The sequence below is a fragment of the Cebidichthys violaceus genome, unplaced genomic scaffold (assembly GCF_023349555.1).
Source record: "Cebidichthys violaceus isolate CVI_PGR_0920_01 unplaced genomic scaffold, fCebVio1.0.p SCAF_57, whole genome shotgun sequence".
NCBI classification, from domain to species: Eukaryota; Metazoa; Chordata; class Actinopteri; order Perciformes; family Stichaeidae; genus Cebidichthys; species Cebidichthys violaceus.
Genome location: NW_027176783.1, coordinates 1,182,768 through 1,199,248, shown reverse-complemented (window position 1 = coordinate 1,199,248; position 16,481 = coordinate 1,182,768). Strand labels below are relative to the sequence as shown.

General features: G+C 44.4%; 1 protein-coding gene across 1 annotated transcript; it reads left to right on the top strand.

Annotated features, from left to right (window-relative positions):
* Window positions 1–3,451: 3,451 nt before the first annotated feature.
* LOC137888695 (uncharacterized) lies at window positions 3,452–16,481 on the top strand. The gene is made up of 6 exons (XM_068732130.1): window positions 3,452–4,026; window positions 11,973–12,205; window positions 13,790–13,976; window positions 14,054–14,149; window positions 14,355–14,862; window positions 15,522–16,481. Exons 1-6 carry the CDS (start codon window positions 4,000–4,002, stop codon window positions 16,472–16,474), a joined length of 2,004 nt encoding a protein of 667 aa, XP_068588231.1. The 5' UTR covers window positions 3,452–3,999; the 3' UTR covers window positions 16,475–16,481.

Here is a 16,481-nt window from a genome sequence, read left to right as displayed (position 1 = left end):
TGTGTGTGTGTTTGGATTCTTGCTAATTAGTACACGTGTGTGTTTCTGATGGAAGGAGGCAGTCTGGATTGTTTATCTTCTGTGCGGTGGTCTTCAGAGGATCCTAATGATCCTGTCAGGGTGGATTACAGCGTATTTTAATGGATTGTTTAAATGCACTCTGATTCTTTGAGGACTGAACTCTACTGTGTGCGTCTACTTACAGCACTGCTCTCCTCAGTGCAGCGTTTCCCTTCTATGTCAGTAGAAATGTGAGTGTGTGTGAATGTGAATGTTTAGTGGTGCAAGTGACTCTGTGAGCTGTGACATCCGGATCGACCAAATAATGCTGCTAACTCTCCCTCAATCCGCCGCTTTCACAGCCGTCACTAATTAACGTTGATTCTGTCGGTGACTTGATGGTGAAAGTGTTCTCTGTACTCGTCAACCTCTAATACTGTCCACCAGGGGGCGACTCCTCTGGTTGTATAGAAGTCTAGTCTAAAATGACTCTACTTCTCTCTTGATTTATTCCCTCAGTAAACATTGTAAACATGAGTTTATGGTCTCAATCTCTAGTTTACAGTCTTCTTCAATACAGCATGATGTTCATTTAGTACATTATGCTCCATTTAGAGTCAGACAGACCATAAAGCAGGGGATGCTTTAGGGGCGGGGCTACACGCTGATTGACAGGTCTCTATCAGAGACGTATACGGTGTCTCTACTACGTCACTCCTCCTCAGTCCACATATGGTCACTTCCTGTTCACTAGTTGATAAAAACAAGATGGCGACGGACAAAATGCCGAACTCAAGGCTTCAAAACTGCGGTGTAGAGAACCGTATCCAGTTCTCTTTGTGTTCACAAGAGCTCGTCATAAAGAGTCCATGTCTTCTAAAGATTGTGAGGGAAGAAGCTCCCAACAGAGTGCAGAGCTGTAGCATCCTGTAGCGACCCTGTCTGGGTCCTCCAGCCACAGAGTGAGACTCCCACTGCAGTGGACACTCTGATGACCTCAACAACAACCACCTTCCTCCAGGCAGAGAGTGTTTGTACTGAAAGTGTTAGAGGAGAAACAGAGAGAGAGAGAGAAATGAAGAGAGATGGAGGAAGAGAGAGATTTGGGTTTAGAGAAAGTTGAGTAAGTGAAGGAGAAACAGAGACGATGAATGGTGACGTGGCCTCCTCCTCTTCTCCTCCTGGAGCTTCTTGCTTTTGTTCTGTATGGAGATTGAATTTGTCTTTTTTATTATTTATCTCAAACAAACCAAGCTATTTAAAATGTGTTTTCATCTCCTGATGTTTTATAGAGCAAACCCTTTGATTGGTAATTCAGAAAATAGTCGGCAGATGAATAAAAATGTTCAACTATTGTTAACCGCAGACCAAGTTTGAATGTCCTTTATTCTATTTTCAACATCTCACCAGGAGGTATCCTCATGCAACAGTTATTATAATATCATATTTAGACAACTAAACTACTTAGTTAGGTTGAGACAACTAAACTACTCAGTTAGGTTGAGACAACTAAACTACTTAGGTTGAGACAACTAAACTACTCAGTTAGGTTGAGACAACTAAACTACTTAGTTAGGTTGAGACAACTAAACTACTTAGTTAGGTTGAGACAACTAGACTACTTAGGTTTCAGAAAAGATGTTGGTTTGGGTTAAAATAACTACCTCAGTGACTTTTCTGAAGTACGGAAAGTATGGAAGAAATAAATCAACGTTGACTTCTTGATCAGCGGTCTCCTGAAGGAAAGACCAGTTTTTGTTTGTGCTGGAAAATAACTAAGTACTGTACTGAAGTACAATTTTGAGGTACTTATACTTGAGCATTTCCAAATATAGTATTTTTACTAATCAACAAATAAATTACGATGTATTATTCTTGGTGAAGATAAGAGCTTTGATTCTCTAACTCGTCTTCTTTCAGACTAGTAGAAAGAAAACATGTATTTCACTACTTTGTTTATTTACATCTGTAGATTTATCCTAACGCTACCATTAGATAATGCCTCATTTGCATATTTAAAACATTGTGACTTTTGTCTGTTATGTTGATTCTTCGTTCAACTCGTAGACGTGAGTTTTCTTCATGACTTCTACGTACCACAGGGTGAGTAACAGGCGATCATTTAGTGGGTGAAGTGCCCACTAAATAGAAGCACTGATTAATAATCAGGGTCCTGTATGCTGCACATAATAGACAATCAGCCACTCTGAGTATCAATCAGACACAGTGCAAGTTCAAATAAAGACTATGTGAAGATAAAGTTCAGATGAAGAAGAAGTATTAAGAGATAGAACTCATCATCTTTTCCTCTTCATTTCAGTTCAGTTATTTAACTGTAAGGACAATTAAATCCTGCAAAACATCTGCATTTACAAAGTTGATCTAATTTGATCTCATTCTTTCGGTCGCTACCCAAAGCTCATGACCAGAGGTGAGAGTTTGAACAAGGAGGCAACCTCCGGTTCTTAAAGTGAAGTCAAAGCTTCATGTGTTAAAGCTGCATTCTCTCTAGTGTCCAGCAGGGGGCGACTCCTCTGGTTGTATAGAAGTCTAGTCTAAAATGACTCTACTTCTCTCTTGATTTATTCCCTCAGTAAACATTGTAAACATGAGTTTATGGTCTCAATCTCTAGTTTACAGTCTTCTTCAATACAGCATGATGTTCATTTAGTACATTATGCTCCATTTAGAGTCAGACACACCATAAAGAGGGGATGATTTAGGGGCGGGGCTACACAGTGATTGACAGGTACTTCAACTTCTTCTAAACAGTCTGTGAGTCTGAACGTAGTTGAAGTGGTTAATCCAGAGCTGTACTTTCTGGTTCAGTTCCCTCTTTACAACGAAATAAAGTTTCTGAATTGAATCAAATTAATTTCTTCTTCTGCCACTCAAATACATAGAGCAGCAACATGTAGCAGCCATGATGTGTGCTCACAGAACACAGTCACTGACAAACACTGAATATTAAACGTCTGGTTTTACACTGAATCACATGAATGTCAACAGACACACACACACACACACACACACACACACACACACACACACACACACACACACACACACACACACACACACACACACACACAGAGAATAATATCAGTGTAGGTTTTGGGGCTCAAACGCAGGAGGACGAACGGTGACGAGTGTGAAGAAAATCAGACAAAAGGAAAAAGGACGGATCAAAGAAGAGAGAGGTGAAGGAGAGAGCGAGAGAGCGAGAGAGAGCGAGAGAGAGAGAGAGAGAGAGAGAGAGAAAACCCCTGAATGGATGCTGAAACTGACTCCTGCTCTCGGCCAATCAGAGCATCCGGCTCCCCTCCTCCTCGCATCCGGGCTCTGTGATTGGCCGGCGGGAGCAGAGCCACAGAGATACAGCGAGAGAGAGAGAGAGAGAGAGAGAGTGACAGGAGGGTAAGAAAGAAGAAGAAGAAGAAGAAGAAGAAACTGTCAGAAGAGGATGTCTCTGTTGTTCTCACCTCCGTCTCTCTCTCTCTTTCAGTTCATCTCTCTCTCTCTCTCTCTCTCTCTCTCTCTGCTGCCATCCGCTCGCTTGTGTTGCTTTCTGATTCCTGAGGAGAGAGAGAGAGAGAGTGAGAGAGAGTGAGAGAGGTTTAATGCGATGGACCTGCTGCTGCCCACCGACTGCTATTACCGCTGCTGTTTACACCGCGGCATCATGGGAGCTGTAGTTCACTGGGCGGCGCAGGAGCACAGCTGATTCACCGGAGGGGGATTGTGGGTTACCAGAGTTTGGAGGATGTGAGCTGGCGGACGAACGAGGATCATCACACTCTCTGCTCTCCTCTACTCGCTCTCTCTTTTTGTTTTTAGCCTTCCTCTCCTCTGCAGCTTCTCTCATCCACCCTCCTCATCTTCCTCTCTTTTCACCCTTCATCCCTTCATCTTTTCATCCTCTCTCTCTCTCTCTCTCTCTCTCTCTCTCTCTCTCTCTCTCTCCTCCTAACTTGTGCCGGTCTAAAAGGAGAAGTCAGGATGGGTTGTCGCCTCACTCGGACCAAGGTGAGTGACCTTCTGCAGGTGTGTTTTAGGGTGAGAGAGAGAGATACAGGGTGAGAGAGAGGGTGAGGGAGAGAGAGAGAGATACAGGGTGAGAGAGAGGGAGAGAGAGAGAGAGAGAGATACAGGGTGAGAGAGAGGGTGAGGGAGAGAGAGAGAGATACAGGGTGAGAGAGAGGGAGAGAGAGAGAGATAAAGGGGGAGAAGAGAGGACAGATAACGAGATGTGATGGTTGCTGAGATGACCTGCTCTCTGTTAGATCACTGTAGACATGCATCTCACACACACACACACACACACACACACACACACACACACACACACACAGGCTGAGGGAAACGCTGTGATGACTGAAAGCTATTATCTGTGTGTGTGTGTGTGTGTGTGTGTGTGTGTGTGTGTGTGTGTGTGTGTAGAGGATGAGGAGACAGAAAGAAAAGTACATTTACTGAAGTACTGTATACAAGTACTTGTACTTTACGTACATGTATTATCCATTGTGACGGACTAAAGTACCAAAAGTCTTATGAAGTACTTTAAATCAGTCGTTAGTACTGAACTTATATACTAATACATCAACAATAATAATCCAGTATATAAAAGTAAGCAGCCACTTGAGTACTTTTGGTATTTTAAAGGAACAGAGTGTAACATTCAGAAATCTACTGGCAGCACATTTGAAGATAAAAAAAAGATTTCTTTAGTTTATAATAACCTAAAAATCACCTAAAAACGTTCATATCTACATACGGAGGCCGTCCTCTTGTACCGCCATGTTTCTACAGGAGCCCAGAGCGGACAAACCTAACTCCGGCTCTGGAGAAGAACACTCTTCTCACTGCTGTAGTACGGTAGAAGTTTCAGTTGGTTGCAATTTGCAACTTCACCACCAGATGGCTCCAGATACTAAACACTTGACCCAGCGAACGATGATCCAATATTATGATAGTACAACACTGATGGAAGTAGTTTTACTTTTGGTACTTTTACTTGCACAGGAGTATTTGTATGTGGTATTTCTACTTTTATTGAATTTAAGGATTTGAATACCTTTTCCACCACCGAAGGAAGCAGTATGAAGTTTTTCTACGGTCGATTATACATCAAAATCATCTAAATAATTACGATAATATTGAACTCCCATTTGTCCGTCCGAATTTTGCACAAAATATTACCAATATCGACCAATGAGAGAGCAAGCTGCTCTCTCATTGGTCGACTTCCCTAAGCATCTGATCAGAAGACGAAGAGTTCACCGTCAGAGATCCGCTCTGATGGTTGGATACCGGCAAACACTCGAGGATCAGCTGCTTCAGATGAAGAGTGGATTACTGACTGACTGCAGACGAACCGCAGAGTTCAAGTGGAGGAGAGAGCGTTCACGTATGAACAAAGAACCGAACCAGGTTTCCACACCAGCTCGTTGTGAATACACCCTTAAAGTTTTACCTTTTACCTGGTCTCAGTGTAGTCCTGATCCTCTATCAGACCTCCATCAGTACAGAGACCTTCAGAGAGAAGATGCTCTGTTTCTACAGAGTTATTCTTAATGATGTCATCGGAGCCACCGGGTCGGATTCTGGTGAAACCAGATGAACTCATGCAAGTTCACCAGAACCTCCTTCAGCTCAGACTCCAGCAGAGACCTGGTCCACCGTGGACAGACCCAGATCCTCCAGCAGAGACCGGTCCACCGTGGACAGACCCAGATCCTCCAGCAGAGACCGGTCCACCGTGGACAGACCCGGATCCTCCAGCAGAGACCGGTCCACCGTGGACAGACCCGGATCCTCCAGCAGAGGCCGGTCCACCGAGGACAGACCCAGATCCTGTCAGACCCTGCTGCAGTAGAATGAGAGGTTTTCTAAAGGGAGTCTGGTGCTCAGAGACATTACCACTGTAGTCCACAGGGGGCGACAGAGTCAACACAACATGAAATGCTCTAAGTAATTTTAACAAATTTATGTTTAGTTAAAATATGAATATCACAACACACATTGTTCCTTTTTAAAGCTCTCACGTATCAATATGGTTCCAATAAACATCTTGGACCCGTCTTTGTGTTGAAGGCAGAGCCAACGCTGATATTGATCTACTCATTTGATTTTACAGAGAACATATTTTTTTAATTATTTCGAGCAACAACAAGCAGAGCATGACTTCCAGCGGTGACTAATCTGCAGCAAAGCAAGCAGAGTTATTGTTGTTCTATTCAAACACATTATGTAGAGCGCTCCGGCCTCGCTTCCACAAGCGAGTCCGTCGCTGCCGCTCTTTCTTGGAAAGTGTTTGTTTGTCTGCGTCGCTCAGCGTTCGCTCCTCTCTGCTCGTCACACAGCGGAGCCACATCTCAGTAACTCAATGTCGGCTTTTAATTCCCCTCCTCGCCGTGATCGGCGGCGAGAGCTCCTATCTCAGCCATGTTTTTCCTTCAGCGCCACCGTTTTCCTTTTTGGACTGGCTGCGGTCCGACGCACTCTATTAGACACGCGGAGCGAATCTGTGCAACGACGACGGATGTTTTCTGACACACGATTATCCGGCTACGCGTGTCAGAGGAGGTTTTTATCCCGCATGCGTTGATGCTGACACCTTATCAGATGACTTCCTGTGTCACACACACACACACACACACACACACACACACACACACACACACACACACACACACACAGAGAGTCCAGGACTTGTGACGGACCAACGCGGGACAGGGAGATCATAACTGGATCTGATGGCTGCTGAGGTGACGCCATGCAAGACAGGAAACACAGTCACTGTACATATCAGTCCACATATACAACACATCCCTTCATATAGAGATGAGAGAGGAAGACAAACAGAAGAACACTCCTTTACAACTCATTCGATGTGCACAACATTCCGACATTGGCAGAAAGCCCAGAAGGAAAAAATTAGCTGAGCAGTTGAGGCAACGAGTACTAGCCAATCACAGCACAGTAAGGGGGCGGGGCTAGGCAGAAAACCCTTGTAGACGCTGAAGGTATGACTTGACCTTTAGTCCGTCACTACTTTCTGACTTCCTGTCTGTGGCTCTCAGCTCAAAGCCCATTGGCTCCTTCTGGAGACATAAATCTCAAAAATAAAGTTTCATAATTCCGCGTTGAGCTGAAGCGTTTTTGTCTCAGGGATGCTGCTGAAGCTGAATGTAAATGTGTGGAGCTGCAGGATCTGTGATGTGAGGCAGTCGAGCGGGATGCTGGTTCATGTTGGTTACAAAGAGACAGTTTGACATGAATGGCTGGTGGTGCAGGACTAGCGGCTGCTTGTCGCCCTGTGGATGTACCTTAAAACTTTACGTCCTCATGCAGCTGCAGAAAAACGTGGATTGACTAAAATAGCGGCAACACATTTTTAGGTTATTTTGGTTTTTCCGTGAATGAATGGATCATTGTGGCCTGCGTGAGACGTAAAGACGAGAATGCAGCATGTACTTGTTTAAACAATACCCCAAACACGTAAAGAAAACCAATTTTCACACTCAAATCTTTAGACCTTCATGCCCAAAAATGCATGAATCACAGTCTGCAACAATGATAACTTAAATAATAAGGCTAATTAAATAGTCAAATTATCCTTCTGAGACAATGACGGCAAATTTAGAAGCATCAAAATAAAGCAACCGTTCACATTTTTAATCAGCTGTGCGCCGGAACATTTCAGGGTGAAAGACTGATGCTCTCAGTACGTACAAAAGAAAATGTGACTCATTCTCCACTTCACTCAAATCACTCAGCTCACACAATCCATTTCCTCCTGAATACTGAATGCTTCTGAGCGAGCCAGCCTCAATAGTCACAGGATCCATACGAGATCTTTGGCTTCTGGACAATGTAACGTCGCCCTCGGGATCAGCTGTTTGCTTAATAAGCAAATATGTCCAAACAGGTTTTCTTCAAACTCGGGTACATGTGTGATGTTCAGTCGATTTCATGACGAAGACATCGTGACGTCACCCATTCGTCTGTGGACCGATGCTTTAAAGTTCGGCGTTTTGGTCGTCGCCATGTTTTTTATCAACCAGTGAACAGGAAGTGATCATATCTGGACTGAGGAGGAGTGACTAGAGACGCCGTATATGTCTCTGGTAGAGACCTGTCAATCAGCGTGTAGCCCCGCCCCCTAAAGCGTCCCCTGCTTTATGGTCTGTTTGACTCTAAATGGAGCATAATGTACTAAATGAACATCATGCTGTATTGAAGAAGACTGTAAACTAGAGATTGAGACCATAAACTCATGTTTACAATGTTTACTGAGGGAATAAATCAAGAGAGAAGTAGAGTCATTTTAGACTAGACTTCTATACAACCAGAGGAGTCGCCCCCTGATGGACACTAGAGAGAATGCAGCTTTAACACATGAAGAACTGACTTCACTCTGCAGAACTGCAGGTTGCCGCCTGGCTGTAATCTACAACCTCACCACTAGATGCCACCACATCCTTCACTCTTCACTCCTCGTTGGCTTAAAGTTGAGGTCTAGGCTACTTTATGCAAATCAGGAAGCGTACGGCGAGAGTCGTCTCCAGAAAAAGTGACCATTGTCGATCTAAAATGAAGACAGATTCAACAATTGCATGGTTTTCCTCTTGACTCAAATGTTTTCAGAAACACGTTTTCCATGAACTACTTTTGTAACACAAGAGAAAGTTTCCAAACGAGTTTGTCCCTGTAGTGTAACACTGCAACTACAATGTTTCCCTAAACTTAACCTAGTGTATTTGTTGTCTAACCTAGACCATCACCAAACCTCAACCACAGTTTAATTACCAATAACCCTAATGTCCCACTAACCCCGTCTCTGTCCGTACAACTTGACCCCGACCTGGTAACAGCGCAGGTCGGGGTCAACAGCGCGGCTTTGGACTTTCAACCAGGCGACCGGCGTTCATGTCCCACAGTGTTGTGAAGTTACGTTTGACCTAACCAAGTGGTTTTGTTGCCTAAACAAGTTTAAACCGTGATTATTTCCTCGATAGTTAAATTGTTTCCGTGGTCATGTCGTGTATTTCTAAGAACACGTTGGTCTGTAACATGACGTCCAATGTGTCATCAGTCAGCTGACTGAAGTGGTTCATCACTGGATGAGTTTGATTCCATTTATTTATGTTGAGACAAACTCCTCCTTTCTTGTAGGTGTGAGTTTTAATATTTACGGCACATTAATTCAGTTGATTTAGGAATAACAGTAATGTAATGTTTGTATTATCTAAATTGCAGTGACTGAAGCTCACAGGATCAGATGAAACATTCTGAGAGTTTCGCAACACTTTTATTTAATGTAACACGCTGACTGATGATTTTGTGCTGAGAACGACAAGTGTCTCATTTTGCAGAGTTTTGCACTTTGAGTGAAAATTGAGTCAGAAGCTTTGTGAGAAAAAAAACTGAGAGAAAGAGAGAGAGAGAGGAGAGAGAGAGAGAGAGACAGAGACAGAGAGAGAGAGAGAGAGAGAGAAAGAGGGAGAGAGAGAGAGAGACAGAGACAGAGAGAGAGACAGAGACAGAGAGAGAGAGAGAGACAGAGAGAGACAGAGACAGAGAGAGAGAGAGAGAGAGAGATCAGTCTGTGTTACTGTCAAAGTGCAGTGGAGCGCAACACTCATCTCCAGGGTTCATCACTCTCACTCTCTGATTTCTGTGCACGTGTGTGTGTGTGTGTGTGTGTGTGTGTGTGTGTGTGTGTGTGTGTGTGTGTGTGTACATGTTAGTGCACGTATGACTTAGCAGGTTTCCACATGTATGTACTGGTGTGTTTATGCACGTGTACATCTGTATCTGTGTGTGCTTGTGTTTCTATGTTTCGGTCTCGGCTGTGTGTGTGTGTGTGTGTGTGTGTGTGTGTGTGTGTGTGTGTGTGTGTGTGTGTGTGTGTGTGTGTGTGTGTGTGTGTGTGTGTGTGGCCCCGGGCCGTGCACTGAGAGTGTAAAGACTCTAGTCGTGGTCCCGGGTTACACTGAGTCCTGACCTACATCCTGCTGAGTGTCTTGACTTTCACATGTGACGTTCCGACACAAAGCTCCACTACCGTCCTCATGACGTCCTTCGGGCCGTCAGCTGTCCTTCTATGTCCCGAGCTGACAGAACGGTGACACACTTTACACTTCAGAGCCTCTCCAACATAAATGCACCTCAGTGTATATTAGAGATGAGCCACACAAAGAGACATTTTTATCACAATTGATTATCGGGGAGAAACTTCACCAGTTTGATTGCTGACAATGAGACAATTATTTATGTCGTGAAAATGTAACTTTAAATATGCAAATGAGGCATTATCATATTAATTATGTGACAATTTGGATACGTTTCGTATCTGGATAAAGCCAGGTTCAAAATGATTGTTTCATTTTGTTGACATATTAGAGTAAGAAGGCTTTTTAATATCACCCAATAAATCGGAAAATACAACCATAAAAACATCCATGTTCTCCATGTCTTTATTAATATAATGTAGTATAAGTGAGTGTGTGAGTGGTGTGTGGACAAAGCCCTCAGTAGAAAGCTTCAGCACACAGAGAGGAATGAAGGTGTGAAGTTTGGTGGATGTCAGAACTACTGAAGTGGAGATTTCTGGATCAGAGTGTGAGAAAAACTCCATTGATAGAAAAGCTCCTTTAAAGAGACGTTTAGTTAAAGTCCAGACATTTAGAAGAGTCTCCAGGTGAAGAGGGTCACAACATGAACTAGTAGATATCACCATCAAACTTCACCACTTCATCACTCACAGCAACACCAGCAGCTATTCTGTTACAAGTTCTATGAAATGTTATGTTTAAATATGCAAATGAGGCTTTATGTAAAGGTGACTTCTGGTGAATTTAAGATAAATCTACAGACGTAAACAAACAAAGAATAAAATAAATGTTTTCCTTTCCTTTCCTCTAGTCTGAAAAGAAGACGAGTTATGGAAGATAAATAGATCAAAATCAGAACTATGTTTTTACCTGTTAGTGGTTGACCTTAAATTAATGTTATAAAATAACAGATTCTGCCTCCTTTCACATCTATTATTGCTAAATGAATTCAGTTTTTCAGCCAAAAATCGAATTTAAATTGCTTATAACCCCCTGACTTTGATAACCAATTATTTTATCTTATTCTATTACAAATTTTCTTCCAGTAACAAGAAGTACAATATAGCGAAGAAGTATAAAGTATAAACACGTCAATACTTCTGTAAATGTACTTTTTTATTCTCTTCAATGTGTCTTGATTGAAACATCATATTTACAATGTAAAGCTTCACACTGTAAAGTTGGTTGGACCTATTCGACTGAGCAATCTACAGTAAGTTAGTGAGTAACCAAAGTAAATAAATAAATAATTTTATAAATAAATAAAAAACTGCACACGAGTCGTCCCACACGAGTCACGGAGGGTCGAAGGTCTACAGCATTTAGCGCTACAGCAGCTGTTTCCACTAATTAACACCTTCAGCCAGAATGAGAGGAAGTAATCCCTCATTTCAGCTTCTGTTTAGCCGTTTCGTTCCTGAACTGCAACTTATACTAAAAGGCTCCATCTTTTATCTCTTTATATAAAGAAGAGTGTGAATCATATGCCACGTTACGTAACACAATTGTAGTCAGGCATCCCAAAAAAGTTAGAAACCAAAGCGCTGACTGACCTTGCATTGGAGGCTAAACACCCACTTTTCCACTGTGCATTTCTGCCACCTTTATCCATCATCAACACACAATCCACAGAAGAAGCAGGATGATATATGCATCTAACAGTATCACAGATCTTTAAGCTAACCTACCGACCTTTTCTTAAAAGCTAAATCTTTGAGAAGATATAAAAAAATCAATTCCTCTTCTACAAATGGAGCCAAATTGCAGCAGTATTTAAAACAATAAACTACTACTGTGCTGCATGTGTATCTATAATATGTGCACAATGTATGATATGAAGTGTTCCCTCATCAGGCCAAGACTCATGAACCTTCTCATCACCGACACCGGGAGGAGGTGCACTACGTGGACGAGTATGGCCAGCCAATCGCTATGCAGGTGGAGGCGAGAAGAGGGCGTGGTCACAGGAGGCGGCGGTCTCATTGCGCGGTTGACTGCAACGTCCCGACGGAAAGACACTGGGAGGCCCTGAGAGCCATGGGACTGATGGAGGGAGAGGGAGGCCAGGGAGACGGCTACAGTGCCGGGTGGGTAAACTGTGCTGGAAATTCTCCACGATGGTGAGGTTAAGAGTTTGGGATTAGTTTGGGACAAGAACTGAAAGATGTGGTTGGGGTTTCAAAGAATGCTTTTTCTTATTTGTGATGGTATTTTACGAATTTCAGTATCTTTATGTGAAGTGAAAGCAATAATAATGCCACTACTGAAAATAATTAGCACTAAGACTTAGATGAAGCTTTGAAACAGGTTGGAGACCAAAGAACAGGATTTAGGACCGGGGTTGGGACGGTGGTAGCGGGTTTTGGGTAACTGGGGTGACAGTTTGAGTAAGAGTTGTGCACTTGGTAAGGCTTTAAATGGGTTAACATTTGGTAGAGGTACAACAGAGTAGAACATTTTGTGAATGGGATAAAGACTTGGGATGGAGGGTACGAGGTAGACCGATCATTTGGGCTGAAAGATCTGATGAGAGTAAAAGTTTGGGAATAGGGTTGAATTGTAGGACTGTGCCATATTTCTTTTGAAAGTAGTTATATGATCAAAATTAGAGACAACAGTTGGGACCGCGTTATAATGGTGAACTGTGTAAAGGTCTGTAACTGGTGGAAAATGGAAGGAGTAGGTATTAAAAAAGTTGGAAATGGGTAGAAGTTTGGACATAGTGAAACTTTGGGAAATGGGATAAAGAGTTATGACTGTGGGTAAGAAGTTAGGAAGATGTAAACAAACAGACTGAGAACAGAGTAAAAATCATGGGTGGGTTCTAATCAGGGTAAAGTTTGGGAAAAAGGGAAAATATTGGTATCAAGGAATTAATCTGAATATGTGGTACCAGTAGACATTTGGTAATTAGGTCAAATTTGGGGAACAGATTAATCCCTCCTACCTGGGTATATTCCCAGAAATTAGGTAAATAATTGGTAATTGGATGAACAGATGGAACAGTCAAGGTTTGGACCGGGAACAAGCTTCTTTCTCTGGTAAATAGTTTGGAGTAGAGTACAAAATTGGAAATTATGTAAAACTTTGGGACTGTGTTTAAAGGTGTTTAGGGTAAAGGATTGTAGTTGGGGTAAATGGTTAACAGTTGGGTAAAAAGTTGGAAAAGTGAATTATTTTGGAAATGGAAGGAACCTTTGGAACTCGAGTCAAAGTTCTGGATTTGGTTAAAGAATTTAGGACCAGTGTGTGAAGTGTAAAAACAGAGAAGAAGTTTGGGTAAGAATTTTGGAATGGGCGAAAAAAGGCTAAGACTGCCGTAAAAGTTTGTGAATGGTCCAAAGTGTACGGACTGAAGTGAAAGGTATGAAGAGAAGACTTCTACTTCTGTCTATCGATGATTCAAATGGAGGGACAACAAATTTTGTACTTGACGGTTCAGGTCAGCATGACTGAGTCGCTCTGCGCTCTCATAAATATTCACGAGTGGAAGGTTGTTCTGCTGAGACAGCTGTCAGTGCAACGCATGCTATTATTATACATGTGGATGAAGACTCATGAATATTCATAGGTGAATTTACGTACCAAGGAACCTGCCATTTCCATTCATGCACATGTGAACAGTGAATAGACCTACATACAAACATGACCTGATCGCTTCCTCTTCACAGGCCTTACTATGGTCACATGACCGTGTCACCTGACCTGTACTCCACCAATAGTCACATGATGATGTCGCCCGATGTCTATCCACCCAATGGCTACCTGCCCAGATCATCCAACGACCAGCACCCGGGTAACAGCTACCTGCCCAGCGTCTCTTACAGCTTAGATCACCTGGACAGACTGGACTACCAGGTGATTTATTCTATTCTATTCTGAATTTATGTTTGCGGGTGACTTACATCCATTCTGATAAAGGTTTTCTATTCCAGGGCCAAGAAATGTTGCCCTACCAGCCAAACTCAGAGAGCTGCCTGATTGGCTGCTACAACACTGAAGAGATGGAGCCAAAGCATTTCCCCAGAGAGGTAGATCATTTACATTGATTTGCATCACTACTGTTTTACTGCCTTCGTCTGCCTTCAGTTATTCCCTTTTTGTACTTCTTTCTCTCTTACGCAGCATATAACTATTTTGTTATTTGCATAGTTTTTGAAAGCATGAAAGCTGATTTGGTGCAACTTTTGTACTTTGAATAAATTCAATTAAAATGTTTTCTTACTTTCTCTTTAGTCCGACTATCGGCCTCCTTGGCGGTCTGATCGTTTTCTTGGATACCTTCCCCTCAGTGAGCTCGACAGCGGGTTGGGATGTGGCCCCGACAGCCCCCACCACCGGATGGCGCTCTCCGAGGCCGAGACGGACGCCATGTCGTCGCTGCCGGGCCACACCCCTTCCTCCCAAGGCTCCTCCTCTTCCTCCGAGTCCCTGATCTCCTCTGAACCCAGCGACTCCGGGTTCCACAGCGTCAGCACCGGGGAGCACCGGCGACTACACAAGATTCATGGGAGCCACGCCCACCGTCAGACTCACCATCTCCGCTCAGGCCACTCCCCTCGAGAGCAGCGAGGACGCTGGGATCTGGAGTCCATCCCTGAGACGACGCCGATGACTCACTCCGGGGTGCCACAGGCGTCCCGCTGCACTGTGGGTAACAGCACGACCACAACGGTTCACTTCCACAGAGCTGAGAGGAGTCCCACGTTACCTCGTCACCGCTCGCCCCCTTCCCCTTCCATTGGTGAGCAAAGCTCTTCAAATCATTCTCTTTAGCTATTAATCTGATGACATATCCTACTGATTCTGAAGACAAGAAAATCAGAGAGATGTGGTTAGTTATCCAAAACGCTCCTGAAAATGGATCTGGAATTCCAGGGATCTTTGAGCAAAAAATGTGAATATTTTTTTTCTGCATTCTGTCTGGTCAGCAACAAGAGCAACTTCACTTTACTCTTTTCTTGCTGATGTTTCAGTTATGCAGGCTTGTCCCTGCCCATTATCTGACATGACAGGACAGAAAAAGCCAAGGAGAGGTAGTGTGAAGTAGTGAAGTGGGAGTGCTCCTCAAAAAACGTGAGGTGTTTAGGTACATTACAAGTTTAGCATCTTACGAAACCAGGCTGATGCACTCGTGGTGAGTATGTGACGTCAAGGGGATTAGGACACTTTGGTCACTATAATGATGTGTTACACCAAAAAAGTAGCAAAATTGTCCTTGCTAGATAGATACAGTGAATACAGCTGGTGAAATTCACCGAAAGTGACAACATAACAATAAATCCCATTAACCCTTTGGGCAGTTGTGTGAAGCATCAAAGTCGTTGTGGTCTTGTTTAACTAAATGGAGGTTTATGTATCGAGATGTCATGAAACACCTGATGACTTCTTTCTGTTCTGCAGGTTGTCATACTGAGCCCTGCCAGCGGAGGGCGCTGTGGTTGGAGCAGCAGCAGCAGCAGCAGCAGAGTGGAGGCGGCATGATCGAGGCTCCGGGCCGGAGTCGGACATTAACAGATTTGAGCGAAGGGCAGCGCCCCCGCCGGGCCAGTCACCCCAACATGGGCGACCCAAACAGCCTCCAAGACAGCCAACCAGGAACACCCAGCAACACTCTGGGGCCGAGGAGCAGGGCCAGTTATCCCAGTAACTGTCAACCCACCGGTCACCTCGGCATAGACAGAACCGGTCTGACCAATCACCAGAACGCACTGAGAAACAGCCAGGGCGTTAGCCGGAGCCGAGAGGAGGACGCCCTTTCTAAGAGTCCTGGATCTGGCTCCAGCGGAGCGTCGGACTGGCGTGGCTTTCAGACTCTCGGGAACCGCCCCCGCATCCCTAAAGGTTCCCCGGTTCCTTGTTACGGCACGCTGGGGGCCCCGCAACACAACCCCCACTCTCCTCCGTCTCCCCGCTCCAGACTGTCCAATCAGAAGTCAGTCAGGAACCAGCTGCTCAGAGCACGAGCCTACCGGTTGGCCAGGGAACGCAGCGAGGTCACGACGGACGAGGAGGTGCGAGGAGGCGGGGAGAGAGACGGCGAGGAGCAAGGGGAGGACGGCCGATGGGCGGGGCGATACTGGAACCGGACCGAAAGAAGGCGCCACCTGGCGTTGTCGCGGCAACACAGGGAGAGGAGAGGAGGAGGAGGAGGGGAGGAGCAGGTCGGAGGACTTCAGGGGTCGATGTCGTCTCAGACGGTGCTGGAGCTGAGCCACATGAAGCAGAACCGACTGAGGAACAGCAAGCTGCTTGATGATTGGACGACTGTGGAGGAGCTGCTGACTCATGGGACACGAGTGGAGAGCGACAGTCAGCTATGTCCCAGCCCTCTGCTATCGGTTACTACTGTCTGAGAGTGTG

What these genes read in the sequence shown, in the direction of transcription:
- LOC137888695 (XM_068732130.1), top strand. Translation starts at nt 4,000, where the DNA reads ATGGGTTGTCGCCTCACTCGGACCAAG. An exon ending in TGGACAGACTGGACTACCAG is followed by an intron (nt 13,977 to 14,053) that starts GTGATTTATTCT and finishes TTTCTATTCCAG; the next exon opens with GGCCAAGAAATGTTGCCCTA. An exon ending in GCCCCCTTCCCCTTCCATTG is followed by an intron (nt 14,863 to 15,521) that starts GTGAGCAAAGCT and finishes TCTGTTCTGCAG; the next exon opens with GTTGTCATACTGAGCCCTGC.